General features: G+C 37.6%; 1 protein-coding gene across 1 annotated transcript; it reads right to left on the reverse strand.

Annotated features, from left to right (window-relative positions):
• Positions 1-14,626: 14,626 nt before the first annotated feature.
• On the reverse strand, positions 14,627-15,301 carry LOC123878418 (atherin-like). The gene has a single exon (XM_045925599.1). It carries the CDS (start codon positions 15,299-15,301, stop codon positions 14,627-14,629), a length of 675 nt encoding a protein of 224 aa, XP_045781555.1.
• Between the last annotated feature and the right edge of the window lie 511 nt (positions 15,302-15,812).

A 15,812-nucleotide genomic window follows, 5' to 3' on the forward strand; every position in this document is an offset into this window, starting at 1 on the left:
AGAACATGTTGTGACCTCTTTTTTCCATCGCATACATATTGTGCAAGAATAGCTAAACTGGCCTTCTAAAAATCAACATTTAAATCATATTGAAAACCTATGGGGTCAAATGGTGTTCCACTGGGATCCATCATAAGTTAAATCAAAATCTAATTTGTATGATCACTTCAACCTGAGTCTGCGGGGCACTACAAGTCTCCACCCCCGTGTAAAGTATTGTATTTATTAAATAAACTAGCTGATGCCCGCAGCTTCGCCCGCGTGGATTGGTCAGATCCCCTGCAGCATCAGGATCGAAGAGTTGGACTCCAAATTTTTTATGAAACAATGTCGCAAAGTTTCTCTATCGATTGAAAAAAAAACTACGCAAATCGGTTCAGAAATGTCGGAGATTTCGGTGTACATAGGTAGAAAAACACAACTCCCTTTTTGAAAGTCGGTTAAAAAAGTAGCCTATGTTACGCCCTGGTCAATCCTCAACTTGTCTGTGAAAATCCCGTCAAAATCGGTTCAGCCGTTCCGGAGATTAGCCTTTTCAAACAGACAGACAGACAGACAAAAATTTTAAAAACGTGTTATTCAGTGTTGGTATCGTTCAAATAACCATATGAGCTTAATATGAGGTAGTTATTTCGAAATTACAGACAGACACTCCAATTTTATTTATTAGTATAGATTAAACAATAGAAAACTACTAGTCTATGCTGGAATATAGTCACTAACATGAGGAGTTGACTACAAGAAGTAATAAATAACACAGGTGGGCCAACATTATCAAAAGATAGGTAGTTAATTTAATGATATCTTCAATACCTTTAAGTTCTAGTCATCCAAGAAGCTATATGAACTCAACAAGCCTAGAACTGAAAGAAAATATAAAAATAAGGAAAGACAATTCAAAAAAAAAGAGCCACGTCCAAACTGAAGTGACAGTTCAAAAGAAGCAAATCATTTTTCTACTTCCTCTGCCACACTAATCCCACAATAAAAATATTATCTCTTCTGATAAAAACCAACCCTAACCAAGTCACTGATCAAAGTGCACAGCCGAAATTCCTGCATTTAATGTTTTAATGCATGTGATGCAGCTCATAATGCTGAGCTGTGGCGGTGTCACAGATGAAAATGTACATTTGTATACTTTGTTTTTATCTGTGACACCAACAGCAAATGAATGCATTTTCTTTTTTTTCTTTTTCTTTCAACGAACATATTATTTCCGCCAACTATATAATGGTTGTAGGTCATTCCCATGCAGATCTGACAAAAGAAAATGTATTTTCTTACATATGGACCAAAGACGTTCAAGCAAAAGGGTCTAACCAACTAGTGCAATGTATTAACAACAACACAATAACAAAACTGTTAACAAAACAATATAGATTTCACAGATGTGGAGGTACTCAGACTATTGCCCGATGCTCAGGACAAAATAAGAACTCCACCATAATAGGGATGACAGTTTCATTTATCTAAAAACCTCCATCTTTGACAACCCTATTTGAATCAATAGTTGGATTTTTCAAATGGAGTCAAATCCTATCAGCTGCCTTACAAAATTGGTTTTATTCAAAAAAATCGCTTTTAATCAAAAATGGTCAAATCCACACCTTTGAAAGAAAACTAGGCTAGAATATACTGATGGTGGTGTGATTTTGGTTGTCGACAAACCAAATTAATCAAATTAATTGACAACCAAAATCCCATGGCTACATCCCATGATTAATCATCAACTTAATCATGGGATGGGCTACATCCCCTGATTAATCATCAACTTAATCATGGGATGTAGCCATTATCTAAATTACAAAAAAGAAAATTTCAGTTACAGCAAAATTGGCAAATTATAATAAAAATCTTCTTATCCACATACCCAATGTCCCAGGATTATACAACCCCCAAAATGCATATGCCAAAATGCGATAACCAACATTCCTCCAAAAATCTAGTCCAGACAATCAGAACAAACCAACAGGAAAGATTCCTTTTCACAAGATTAGTTTAAATTCAACTGTCCAATTATCAAAAAACAATTCTTGTAATTTTTAAGTTAAGCATACTAATTATTCCCAATTCTTCACATTAGTTAATAAAACACGAGGATTTAGGAGTCCCAACAGATGAACGATATAGGAATTGGTTTGCAGCAATGAAAGAATAGACAATATTGATTTTTGAGTACAATTACTAAGATTTCTTTCTCTGGCAAAAGATATATAGTTTCGTCGCATTTTTTGACACTACAATTAATTACCTTCTCCATTAACCTCAAGAAGATACATGAGCACAAAATACACGTGAGTAATTCAGAACAAATTCAAACTTAGAAAATTTAAGCTAACACGTGAACCCGTAGACCGTACCACTAAATATCAATTAATATTGAAAATACGACAATTCAATCTACACAACAAAAAACAACAAGATTAGATTACCACATTTGGATTAAATTTGTATTTTATTTTGCGACCAAATTCCAAAACCTAACCACCAGCACCTGTGATCAGCACCATCCAGATTCCAGAATGGTCGTAGTGATTATAAATTATAATAAATAATATTCTTTTCTTTGGCACCATCTTTGAAACTTTGAACGCTCAGTGTTGCCAACTCTTTAAAACGATTTGTCGCTATCAAAGAGAATATAATCACTACCTACGTTTTTTGGTCGCTATGACGCCTTCAAAAAGTCACCAGATGTCATGCATAGAAAAAGTTAAAAGTCACTAGAGCCTAGAAGTCGCTGAAATTAAAAGAGACAACCAATACAAAATAAATGACGATTTTTTACTGGATAATGATAATTAATTGAAAAATAAAACAAGTAGTTATAAATTAATAATTAGGACAAAATGTTCCACTTTGAACTAATATACTTGTAAAATTTACTAACGTGAATTTTACGTGTTTACAAAGCTTTATTTCATTTTCTTATTGTCAAGGAAGTAACTTTTAGAAGCAAGTTAGCCTCGTGATAGGAGGTACAAGGTATCTGTGAAACTCATCCATGTTCCATCTCATGGGTAAAGAAAAATATTTCAACAAAAACACCTTTGAAAAGTCACTATTATAAATGTTTTTTGTCGCTAAAAGTGAAAAAAGTCGCTGACGTCTTTGAAATGTCGTCAGATCTAGCGACTAAGTCGCTAAATTGGCAACACTGTCACACTTACACAGTCATTAATGTTGCATGTTGCAAGTTTGCAGTTGCTTGTTTCAACCATGGAGGTGACAACTAAAAGTACAGAGTTTAATATCCAAGGTTTAATATTTTTGACAGTCAGTAGACCATAGACCAGAGGAGAAAGAGGCATGACCAGGCATTATGTACAGTCGTCACGGGTAACATTATAATATTATCATACATAAATGAGTATTCACAAAGGAAATTCATCATTATGTACAATTCTACAGCCGACTTGTTGGTACGTCTGTAAATTCACTATGAGTTTATGGATTAAAAAAAAGCAAATTCATTCCGCTCGTTAATAGTGTTTCTACTTTTAGGGATTCCCTATTTTAGGGTGAAACGACTAATATTAGGTCCGGCTTAGAGTTTTTAGGGTTCCGTGCCAAAAGGGTAAAAACAGCCCTATTAATGTCACGCTGCTGCATGACTGTCTGTCGGTCCGTCCGTCTGTCCGGATCACGTCACAGGTCTCTGACTCGTAGACGAAATAATTTACAAACCTTGGTGTTTGATGTAAAACGTTGACCCGAATACATCGATGCCGAATCCAAATATTGAATGAGAAATTCAAGTAAATTATTTTTTAGGAAATCTTAGAGTAAAATACCATAAACCTATTAGAGTCCGTTGAAGGATCGATAAAATTCAATTAACAGTACCTTGCAGCGCCATGTTGTCCAATTTTCCTTTCCTTCTAAACGACCAATATCAATTTTGAAGCTCGTGGATGAATTCCATGAAGACGACATTTTGATAAATCTTGTTAAAATTTTTAAAGAAAATAGAAATTATAGCTTATCTCTGCTCTAAAATAATTCTTGAATTTATTTTCGATCTGCTACCATATTAGAGTCCGTTGTAGGATCGATAAAATTCAATTAAATAAATATTATACTTTGAGAAAAACATATTTTTATTAGGAGACATGTTAGAGTAACATTCCAAAAAACAAAAATTAGAATAAAATAGACGGCCAGTGTGAGACATAAATTAATACAAAAACTTCTTTAACAAAACCTACGTTGTCGTATTCATTCATTCATTTATCATTTAGGGTAAAATTGGTTTCATTAGGGTCATTTAGGGTAAATTCCTGCAGAAAATAGGGTGAAACCAAAATCGTAAGGGGAAACACTGGTGCAAGTCAAAATTAATGGCTTCCGGGTTTTCGATGCTTGGCCATCTTGTTTTTTAAGCGGCATCGCCTCATCGCCTCGCCTCACTTCATTGTACAATACAATGTTCGTGTTCCTACTTTCTTGCGTCGGTATTTTCTTTTTGTAGTATTGCGACGCACTGCAAAGATAGATTAGATGGTTAAAATTGTGAGTTTCGACGAATTCGTAAATAATTGTGAACGCAGAAGCAAAAAAACATTGCTTTAAATGGTAAGTTTGAACTTTGAAGAAATCTTATCCATCATTACTCAATAAGTCTAGAGATTTTTTTTATTTTCAACCAAAGGAGGATAGGTTTAACAAAAACTACCATACGCCTTCCAGATTTGATTGTAATTTGTATCATCCATCGATGTATCATCACACATAATACCACGTGAGTTTGCAGTCAAGGGCTAACTTGTATCTGAATAAAAAAAAGAAAGAAAGATTTTCTTTATTTTATTACACCTTTGACTGATCACCTGGTGGTAAGTGATGATGCAATCTTAGGTGGTAGCAGGCCAACTTGGAAGGGATACAGCAGTTTCATTAAAATACCTATGTCGGCTTCTACACTGCATTGTACCAGATTACTTAATCACTTGGTGGCATAGCTTTGCCTCTAGGGTGGTAACTAGCCACCGCTGTAGCCTCCTACCAAATCAAACCAGTGATAATTCTAGAAATTATAAATTACAAAATTGCCCTTACCCTGAATTGAACTTCTATAATAAAAGTTATTATCTTACCGAGTGTACTGTTTTTAACCCCTGACCCAAAAAAAAGGTGTTATAAGTTTGAAGTGTGTATCTGTGTATCTGTCTGTGGCATCGTAGCTCCCTAAACTAATGAACCTATTTTAATTTAGTTTTTTTTTGTGTTTGAAAGGTGGCTTGATCGAGAGTGTTCGTAGCTATAATCTAAGTAATTCGGATCAACTGCTTGAAAGTTATGAGCTCTTTTCTAGTTACTGTAACCTTCACTTGTTAGGGGTGATATAAATTTTTAATTTACACTTGTTTCTTCTTTGAAGCGAAACAGTAGAGAACTATATTTTACCCACTAGTGTTTTCTAGGCGTATTTCAAAATTACATAAGTATTACAATTTACAATCTTTGTTTACAGAACTGTTGGAATTGCAATCTCCATTAAACTCCAAGCATCTGGAAACATCTCAAAAGTAAACACCAAGGTACCTTTATAAAATACTGACTGACTGATGAATGTTCACTAAAATGGTGTTAATTGACAAAATGACAGTAAAATCCAAGTCAAACTATATACACAGTGGGTTTGTGAGGACGAATAAGCCAATATTTGTTCCTACAGATATGACTTGAAGAGGTCTCATCTCACTGTATCTCCCAACAACAATCTAATGGTCATATATTGCCAGACATATGAAAATACCCTAAAGAGGTTAACCTAATACAATCATCATTTGGTCTGATCATGGTTGTTTTAACCGATAGTTATTACGTACTGCTGTATGAGAAAACAACATAATCTCAGCTAAATAAGATATCTAATAATACACAGTAAGCTACATAAAATCACAATGGATCATAGACAGTTAAAATGATACAGAGTATCCAAAAAGCTATTTATCCTCAAAGAATAAGAAGAAAGAGTAAGAAAATGAGGTGCCTATGTAACATATTTGCAAATGTGGTGATACCAGAAAGAATTGTAATTTCTATTTTAACCTACATTTGAGCAAATAAAATGATTTGATTTGAAGATGAACTAGATGCCACCTAATTCCCCTACAACTTCATAATGAAGTTTATTTGTGGAGTATATTTACAAGTTCTAAGATACAAAAATTGGACCAGCTAAGACTCAGTCAGACAGCAGTCTTGAGAAAACAACTCATAAAAATTCTACTAAACTAAAATCAATCATACTCAGATGAAGTAACTTACGATGCACTAACTAGTCATTACGCTGCAGGGTCTTCAATCACACCATTTTAAATTGCACTTATGAAGTTTCAAGATACATGGACCAGCTGCATCCCTGGATATAACAACAAACCAGAGAAAGATTTTCCTAATTTGATGAGTTGATGACTGAGTACATATAATTTGCTCCCATACCATAGCGCAACCAGTACTGGTCTTGGCATCCATCATGTCAACCAATAAGAAACTGCCAGAAAAAACTTGTTCGATGACTAAAAATTCCAGCCTAGAAAGATGATGAAGGAATGATAAATGCTGGACATTGGTGTCTTGTGGGGAATTTCTCACTCCACATTGTTCTAAGGCTTATGTGATTTGTTTCTTTGCACTAGACAGGAGTTGTCTGTAAAAATTTCAGCCTAGAAAGTCTTCTGTCACTTGATTGACAGCTGTCATTATCTCAACTAATGCTGATGTCCATTGTGGACAGTTCAATGGAATTCCACATTAGATGGCTGTAACGATTTCAGCCTAATAAGGCTTGTCATCTGATTTCCAGCTGTCATAATCAGTTGATAGGTGACCACTGTTTGATAACAGTGTCTTGTGGAAAGTTCCTCACTCCACATTGTTGTGAGGCTTGTGTTCAACAGCTTTCTGAGTTATTTAATGTTTTTCAACCTGGGTGGATATTGTCTTTTCACTACATGTAAGGCCTTGTTGGAGGGAAATTAGAGAAAAAAATTATATGTATCATGCAAATACAAAAAAAAAAATTAGAAAGAACAAGGTATTCTGGCTTCCTTATTCTTTCTAAGTGTCTTGAACTTGTATTCATGCAAGCCTGGCATTTCGAAATAATTAAAAAAAATAGAAAAAAAAAAATATAATCTGTCTTTCTGCTAGACATAGACTAAGGCTAGTTGGAGGGAAAAGGGTGATAAAGTCATGGTTGTGATGCAAATACTACAGAATTAGAAACAATAAGGCATTCTGGTTCCCTTATTCTTTCTATGTGTCTTGAACTTGCTTTCAAGCAAGCAATAAAAAAATAAATATAAAAATATAGTCTGTCTTTCTACTAGACATGGACTAAGGCTAGTTGGAGGGAAAAGGGTGGAAAGTCATATTTATGATGCAAATACTTCAGAATTAGAAACAATAAGGCATTCTGGTTCCCTTATTCTTTCTATGTGTCTTGAACTTGCTTTCAAGCAAGCAATAAAAAATTAAATATAAAAATATAGTCTGTATTTCTACTAGACATTGACTAAGGCGAGTTGGAGGGAAAAGGGTGGAAAGTCATGTTTATGGTGCAAATAGATAGATAGATAGATAGAAACACTTTATTGCACACAAAAACACATGTAAAGGATAACAACATAGTAAGAAGAAAACAGAAAAAAACAATTGTGTGCAAAAGCGGCCTTATTGCTTGGAGCAATCTCTACCAGGCAACCTTTGCTGAAAGGAGAAGTTCTAGGAAGGAGGTTGGATAGTACCAAGTCGCAAGGAATTTTTTTAAAAAGATAGCAAATTCTACAGAATTAGAAACAATAAGGCATTCTGGTTCCCATATTCTTTCAAATTGGCTTGAACTTGCTTTCAAGCAAGTCTATCTCGCAATAATTAAAAAAGTTTAAATATAATAATATAGTCTGTCTTTCTACTAGACATGGACTAAGCCCTAATTCGTACGAGCGTTAAAAAAACGTTGCGTTAAAACCCGGCGGTGCGCTGAATATACAAAGTGCGCGTTAAAAAAGCGTTGACCTGTGAACAGATACTTGGGAATGCATTTGTTCTATTTGAACGCTTTTTAAACGGACGTTAAAAAAACTCTCGTGCGAACGAGGCCTAAGGCTAGTTGGAGGGAAAAAGGTGATAAAGTCATGTTTATGATGCAAATACTACAGAATTAGAAAGAACAAAGCATTCTGGTTCCCTTATTCTTTCTTATTATTGTCTTGTATAAACTAAAAGGTTGTTGAAAGTCTCTCTAGTAGACATGGTCTTCTCAATATATTCTAGGCAAAATTTATCCCAATAGTTTGGTCAGTGGAGTATGGACTCAAATCTAAAAAGTCCTACGTTCAAAATACTCAACAACTTATATTCAGCAAATAAATAAATTTCATTTCATTTGATTTCATTTCATTTCAATATTTTGGACTATTACAAGTCATCAGGGTCTCGTCTTTTTGGAGACCCTGGGCACAGAATAATGGCGCCCTTAAGATCTTGACAGAGTACTATTTTCTTATAATAGGCAAAGAAATTAGCAAAGTTCTAGATCTATTTTTATTTCTTTACACTATCATTAAATAAATAGATACAGTCAAAACCGTTTGAAAAGTGCATAAACGTCTATGTTGATTGAAGAGGTGTCCTAGATTTGAGAAGGGCAAAATCTATGTTTTTGAGCATATCACATTCTATGCGACAAACTGGTTAATCTCTCTTAAGTTACTTTTCTTGTCCCAGAATTACCTTCCTATCAAAGCTTTTCCAAACCTACAATTTCCACAAAATGGGGTTTTAAACGAAATACTTTTGTATTTATGCGACCACGTTTCACACAGCAATAGTATGTTCGGTGCATATTTTTGACGCAGAACTGATTTCCTGAAAAAATTCTTCGTATCTTGTACAGTTAATAAGTCGTTTACTAGGTTTAGCTTGTGGCAGACTCGGTGAAAATATAAACCCTTTTTAAACGTTTCTCTCAATATTTTTTGGACACCGCCGTCTTTTCCTGCCATCATAGCACATCCATCGTTACCATGTTTATGATGCAAATACTTACAGAATAGACACAATAAGGTATTCTGGTTCTCTTATTCTTTCTAAGTGGCTTGAACTTGCTTTCAAGTAAGCCTATCTCGCAATAAAAAATTAAATATAAAAATATAGTCTGTCTTTCTACTAGACATGGACTAAGGCTAGTTGGAGGGAAAAGGGTGATAAAGTCATGTTTATGATGCAAATACTACAGAATTAGAAAGAACAAGGCATTCTGGTTCCCTTATTCTTTCTCATAATTGTCTTGTATAAACTAAAAGGTTGTTGAAAGTCTCTCTACTAGACATTGTCTTCTATTCTAGGCAACATTTATCCCGATAGTTTGGTCAGTGGAGTATGGACTCAAAAGTCCTACGTTCAAAATACTTTGGACTATTACTTTTTTATTAAAAGTCATCAGGGTCTCGTCTTTTTGGAGGCCGTAGGCACAGAATAATGGCGCCCTTTAGATCTTGACACAGTACCTACTATTTTCTTAGAATAGACAAAGAAGGTAGATAAGCAAAATTCTAGATATATTTTTATTTCTTTACACACTCATTAAAAACTCTCACTCTCTCTATGTCTCTTTAAGTAGATACCTGCAGTCAAAACCGTTTGAAAAGTGCATAAACGTCTATGTTGATTTAAGAGTCTAGATTTGAGATGGGCAAATAATAATAATAATAGTCATTTATTTCAGCCATTTTTACACCCATTTCAAATATAAAATAAAATACAATTGTACCAAATATTTGTTGACAATGGAATAAAATAAAATAAGTTTTAGATAAAATAATAATAAGATAAAAGAAGATAATAATAAGAATTAAAAATATAAATTGCCTCCGACGGGAGGTTCCTTACTTCTTAATTCATTTTTTATTATTTTCAATTATTATTACAATTAAGTATATTTATTTTTTCTTCTTTTCTCGTGACTTGTGTCGCTAATGTTGATGTAGAAGGACTACTTTCGTTTTGTTCAAAAACCTCAATATCGTCGACCGAGGGATAATTAATTATAAAAAGATTTTTTTTAATTCAGTTTTTTTTTTTTGGGATCATTTAATCACTATTTGATTATGCCAGATCCATAATTTCCTAACAAAACTACGATCTATTTTAACTTAATACAATTAAATTCTTAAGATTCTATAATTCTTATAATTAATTCAAAAAGAGTTCTCGCGGCCGAAGAAAAAGGCACCGCGAGAACACTTTTGAAAATACCCACATCTGTAAAATTTAAGCAATACTGAGTCCTCATTGAGGCTCGCATTTCTTTTGCTGTGTGATATTAATGGCGTGGGACAGATTATAAATTTATCTACAACAATATCAACGTTGGGTCGCATGGAAGGGCAAGTGGCTCAACAATTTAAAAAAATTCAAACATTAGCAGAATACGTTTATAGAATTTGTTAAATATTCCGGTTTGACGAACTTTACCAACGATTTATTACAGGTTTTTATACTTTTCCAACGACGCCTATAGATGAAATACACGCACAACAAAGATAACAGAATTATTATGGCTACTAGTAACCAAGAAAAATTATCTAGCTTGTCGCTAACTCCATTATTGATAACTGTTTCTTTCACTAAATTATTGTTTGATGTATACCTACGGAGGCGGTGGTCCGCTGAGTAGGTCTGGTAGGGACACGCGTTACATTGTGTCCCTACACACAGTTTTGGGTGATGCTTAGTACTTCTTAAAGTTCCTTCCTTCGCCTCCGGCGAGACTCGAACCTCGGCTTAAATAAGATGTCGATTTGATGGTCACGAACAATCTCGCGAACTTCGTCCATTTGGTCGATAAGGCCGTTTGCATAGAAAAACGCTACTGTAAGGGCGCGTGGCTTGATCCTACCTTTGTGATTTGACCTATCCGTTGAGGGTTTGTTTGCATCTCCTTATTGAAACTAATAGCAACTAATAGCTCCGCATGCCGCCTTAAGGCATCCGCGAAGTTTAATTTGGCCTTCTGCACAAAGACCTCCAATTGATCGATGCCAGTGGAATCGATTGTCACTTTAAGTACTGCCAATTTTCCAGCAGGGTTTCCGTTGCGGAACACTGTCTGACACGCACATATCATTAATCTATGTCCTGGAACTACGCCGGTAGGGTTATTAGTTAATTCTTGTCTTGCAATTAGCCTAGCTAGGCGACTTCTTAGTGTGTTGTCAAGTAGGCCTCCATTGCTTCGTCCACAATTTAAAATGGCTTTGCCGTCGACAGTATTTTACGAATAAGTTACTTTTTTAGTCGTCATTAAAATAACGTAAATAGGAAGTAATTGTATTATCAGATTGTGTATGGTCTGGATCTACTGGTGCTCTAAATTCCATTGATGATTGAGGATAATGAAAACATAAAAAAAATATAGCATCTATCAAGTTTCATTCGCATTCAAAAACACAAAAAGCTTTAAAAAATCCGTAGTTTGTAATCATAAAATTTCTTACAAAATTGGCATCAATATCAGGTTCATGTGGTAAAAGACAAATATCAGGATTCACGTTTAAAAATATCATATCATGCCGAATATGGGCGTAATTAACGATATTCTCTCGTTAACAAACAACATGAACTTTGAATTACAATTTTTGCAACTCCCGTGTATCTTAAACAATATGAATTTCGCGTCCTAGGTACCACCTAATAGGCTAAAGATGAATGAAGTTTGTAGAAAAGTTTTACCAATATACTTGATTAAGAAGATTGTTTGAAGTTATCTGTATATCGTGTCTACAATATTTGAATGCTTTTGGTTTTCTCCTATTTACCGTAAAAATCATTGTAAAGCGTGGTTTTATCGTTGATCTGAAAAATTATTGATTAGGGTCGTCCTAATCCCTAACCAGTTCTCCGATATTCCGTTCGAGTTAGTAAACCTTGCTGCTGGACCGTTGACTTTATTAAGGATACAATTAATTAAACTTAAATTAGTAAGTTCTGACCCGGGTTCGGTCCCTATGTAATGAAAATGAAAATGAAAAATGTTTATTTACCAAATACAGTCTTGTACAATTTTTCTGCGTCCGGTGGTACCCACACTAGGTAGTCTTGTATCGTGGGTACCTAATACGCATTAAAGAATGTGCCGTTTATTTTTATTTGACACTCAGTTAATTAATTTAGGTATAACTATTCTAAAGGTTAAAAAATAAAAATGAAAATGAAGATGTAAGCTATGAAATAATTTGTTGCGTTAATTACTTACGTACGTTGCGTACTGTTAAAGGATTCCGGGGAAATATGTTGCGTATGCCGATAGACTGACTTTGTATCATCAAAACGATATAATGAAGGGAGTTGGGATCATCCCAATTAGAATATTGTCATCAAGAATGCCTTCTAAGCCGAGGTGTAACACCTCCTCCATGGGGTAAACTTCGGACAGTTTTCTTCCGAAGTTTATGGAACATTTAAAGATTTCTTCTAAGTGTTGGATAGTTATCTGGTTTGTCTGTTTGTTCGTCATTTCCTGCTAAGCCGAGGTGTAACAGTACGATGCGTACTAGCTGGTCGCAAATACTTATTAAACTAGGTAAAACGTGCGGGTTTCCGTCGAATTCGGGGACTACGCGTACGGCTTTAAGAATAGTATCTGTGCCGTGACTCGCCATGGTCGCTTCCCTAATTGATTCTAAACTTCTTCCTATATCTAAATTAAGCCTACGGGAGGTCCTACTCGTTACAGGCCCTCCTGGGTTTGATTCCCTAGGATGAAAATCGTGGAAAGCTTATAAAATAGGGGGAGTAAGGACACAGGCTAGTTCTATGGACTTACATTAACATTTTCTCTGGGTTTGAATCGATGTCTAGATTTACCTCGACTTGAATAATTCCATTTGATTGAGCAGGTCAAGGCGGTGCACAGTGCATTTCACTGCTTCTTGATATATGTACTACATTAATGCCGAGCTTCGTCAGTAATTCCGTCATCTTTTTCTGAAGGCTTCCATCATTTTCTTTTACATTTCAGTAGGTGGTCCTGAACAGCGGTGACAGCGACGACAGGAGGGTTAGGTTAGCAGTGGGTTAGCATTTAAATATGTTTATTGGTGTATTGTATGTAATGGTGTAGCCAATCATGAACGTCTGCGTTATCATTTCCAGATACTTCTTGGGAATAAAAATGTTCCGCTGCTGTACCGTGTGCTTGCCCACGAGTTCGGTTCAAAGTAGATGCTCCCCATGTTTCTAATTCACATGGTACGATAAGGAGAGCCGACCCCGCGTAACGGGATCTACAATTTCTTTGCTTGCATTCCTTGCATTTCAAGTGTGCCCTTTTTGATGTAGAACCTTTATAACCAATAACTTTGTCGTAGTGGTTCTAAGCTTCAGAAGCTTCATTTTCATCATCTTTGCAATTTCCAGTTCCTATGCTAGATAGGTTTAGTACTGCCGTTTTTAGTCCTGCGACAAACTGCCCAACAGTGGGATTTGTGTTCCGCAGTTGGCCCGGATGCAAGCAAACAGGTTTTTTTAGGGAATCCCCCTGGAGTCTTTTTGTTTGTAAACTTATGGCTTTATGCTTCGAAAGGTTTTTCCAGACTCGTTCAATTGCATTTATAGTCCATATCCAACCTTCTTGGGATGGGGGGGTACCTCCGCAATCTATACATCTCAGGAAAGTCATTTCTTTAAAGAAATTCTTCATATAGACAAAAAGTGTGAAATGTGGAGAACCATATTTAATGTTGGTAGAGTATTTTTCCCCCTTCTTAAATCTGGTGTATTCGCATTGACACAATCAAAAAGATCATCCATATTTGTTATTACGTTTGCTGTTGTTACAGCTTGTAAACCGATATATCCGGAAAACACATCACATCATTAAGATTATATGACTTTTAGAAAGTATGAATATAAGTTAATTATGCTTTAATAAAACTATTGCCGTCAGTGTTCGATGCTCGGCGTGAAGAGGGCTGGTTTTGGAATGAATTTAGCCAATGATAGTACAACACTTTAATTTGTTCACCACAATTTGGAATTAACTATAGAACAATAAAAAAAGGTGATATGAAGCGTCTTTGTCACGAATCAAAGAGAATAATGTGTCGCGTGCGCCGCGGCTCCGGGCGTGGACGGGCGAGCGCAGTTTCTTTAAAGAAATTCTTCATAAAGACAAAAAGTGTGAAATGTGGAGAATCATATTTAATGTTGATGTGTATTTAAATTTCGTCAGTGCCTGTAACAAATATGTAGATGTTATAGGTTATTTTTCGTTTCCTATGGTGTGTCCTATAGTAAATGTTGTACATATTGATATTTGATAATGAGATTAACTAATCTAACATTCACTATAATTAAATAAAAGAATCCTTACCTGAACCAGTGATTTTTCTCTGCTTTGACTTTTCGCGTCGGTATGAACCTGTCAATGAGTCAAGTTTCTTTTTCAACTGGGGTATAGGTAACTTCATTTCCTTAGAGATCTTCCTCCAGCAATCTTCTCGCTTGCTTTTATTTAAATGATCTGGATCTTTCGAATCCCATAACATTTTGAAGCTTCCGTAAAGTTGTATTAAGCGAATACTGTCTTCTTTATCCATTTTTGATTCACTGGCTAGCGAGTGTCGTTACGTCCGTCCACACCGGGCGAGCTGTGTAGTCCTCCACGCGGACAGCCGGTTTTCTCCCCTCTCCTCTGCGGCGGGGAGGGAAAACGGCCCACAGCAATGTTGTGCTGTGGGGCCGGGAAGCGCGGCGCGTGCGGCGACGGAGATAGCGTCGCCGGCGCGGCGGATTGGAGCGCTGCGCGCGGCGCGGCGGTCGGTGTTGTCGCGGGTACGGCGCGCGGGGCGGCGCTCACGTCAGCGCGGGACGCGGCCGCTCTCGGGTCGACGCGTGAGTCGGCGCGGGACGGCGCGGCGCGGGCCTCGACGGGCGGCGCGGCCGCGCGCGGGTCGTGGTGAGGCGCCACGGCGCGGAGATCGGCGCGGGGCGCGGGCGTGCGCGGGTCGGCGGCACGCGGGTCGGCTGAGCTAGTCGGCCAAGCGATGGCCGGCAGCGATGAGGCCGGGGAGGATGGAGCCGGCGAAAGTGCGAGTGGGCTCGCGGCGAAGGACTCTTCGCCGGCGCCTACTGCCGGGCTGTGCAGGGCTGCTGCAGCGCGGGCGGCGAGAGTCGCCTGGCCCGACGCGATGATGGCCTCTAGGGTGTCCGACGATCGGACGAACACCCTGCGGCGGATGGGGCGCGGGCGCGTCGCGCGGCGCTGCGGAAGCGGCGGTGGCGGCATGAAGCACTTTCCGCGCGTTACCACCGGCTTCTTAAACGCATGCGCACAGCGCGAGTCGCGGGCGCGAAGCGCTGTCGAGCGCTGGGGATGGCGAAAGTACGGCGGCGATCTTGCCTGGCGTGGCCCGAGCTGAAGGCGTCGGCACGTCGACCCCACCGGCCCGGCTCCCGGGGCTTGCCGCTTGTGGCAGACCGGGAAACCAGACCGGGAAGCACGATCGTGTTTTTCCGAACCGCCTCCTGCTGGACTCAAAAAGGTTCGGTCAGGCAAGTCGCGCAAAAAGGACCGAACACTGGTGCGGGCTCCGAACGCCGGTGCAACTCGACACGTGTGCACTCGTTGGCAGACGGGTGCGTCATTTATCTGGCTTGGGGATACCTATGACGGTAGCTTCTTTCCACCTATCGGGGAAGGAGCAACCCGCCATGAGGGTGTTAAAAATGACAACCAGGAGGTTGATTAGTATATCGGGGAGTAGCTTAAGGGTTTTGTTATTAATAGAATCGGGACC

This window comes from Maniola jurtina, chromosome 26 (genome assembly GCF_905333055.1).
Source record: "Maniola jurtina chromosome 26, ilManJurt1.1, whole genome shotgun sequence".
In the NCBI taxonomy this organism is placed as follows: domain Eukaryota; kingdom Metazoa; phylum Arthropoda; class Insecta; order Lepidoptera; family Nymphalidae; genus Maniola; species Maniola jurtina.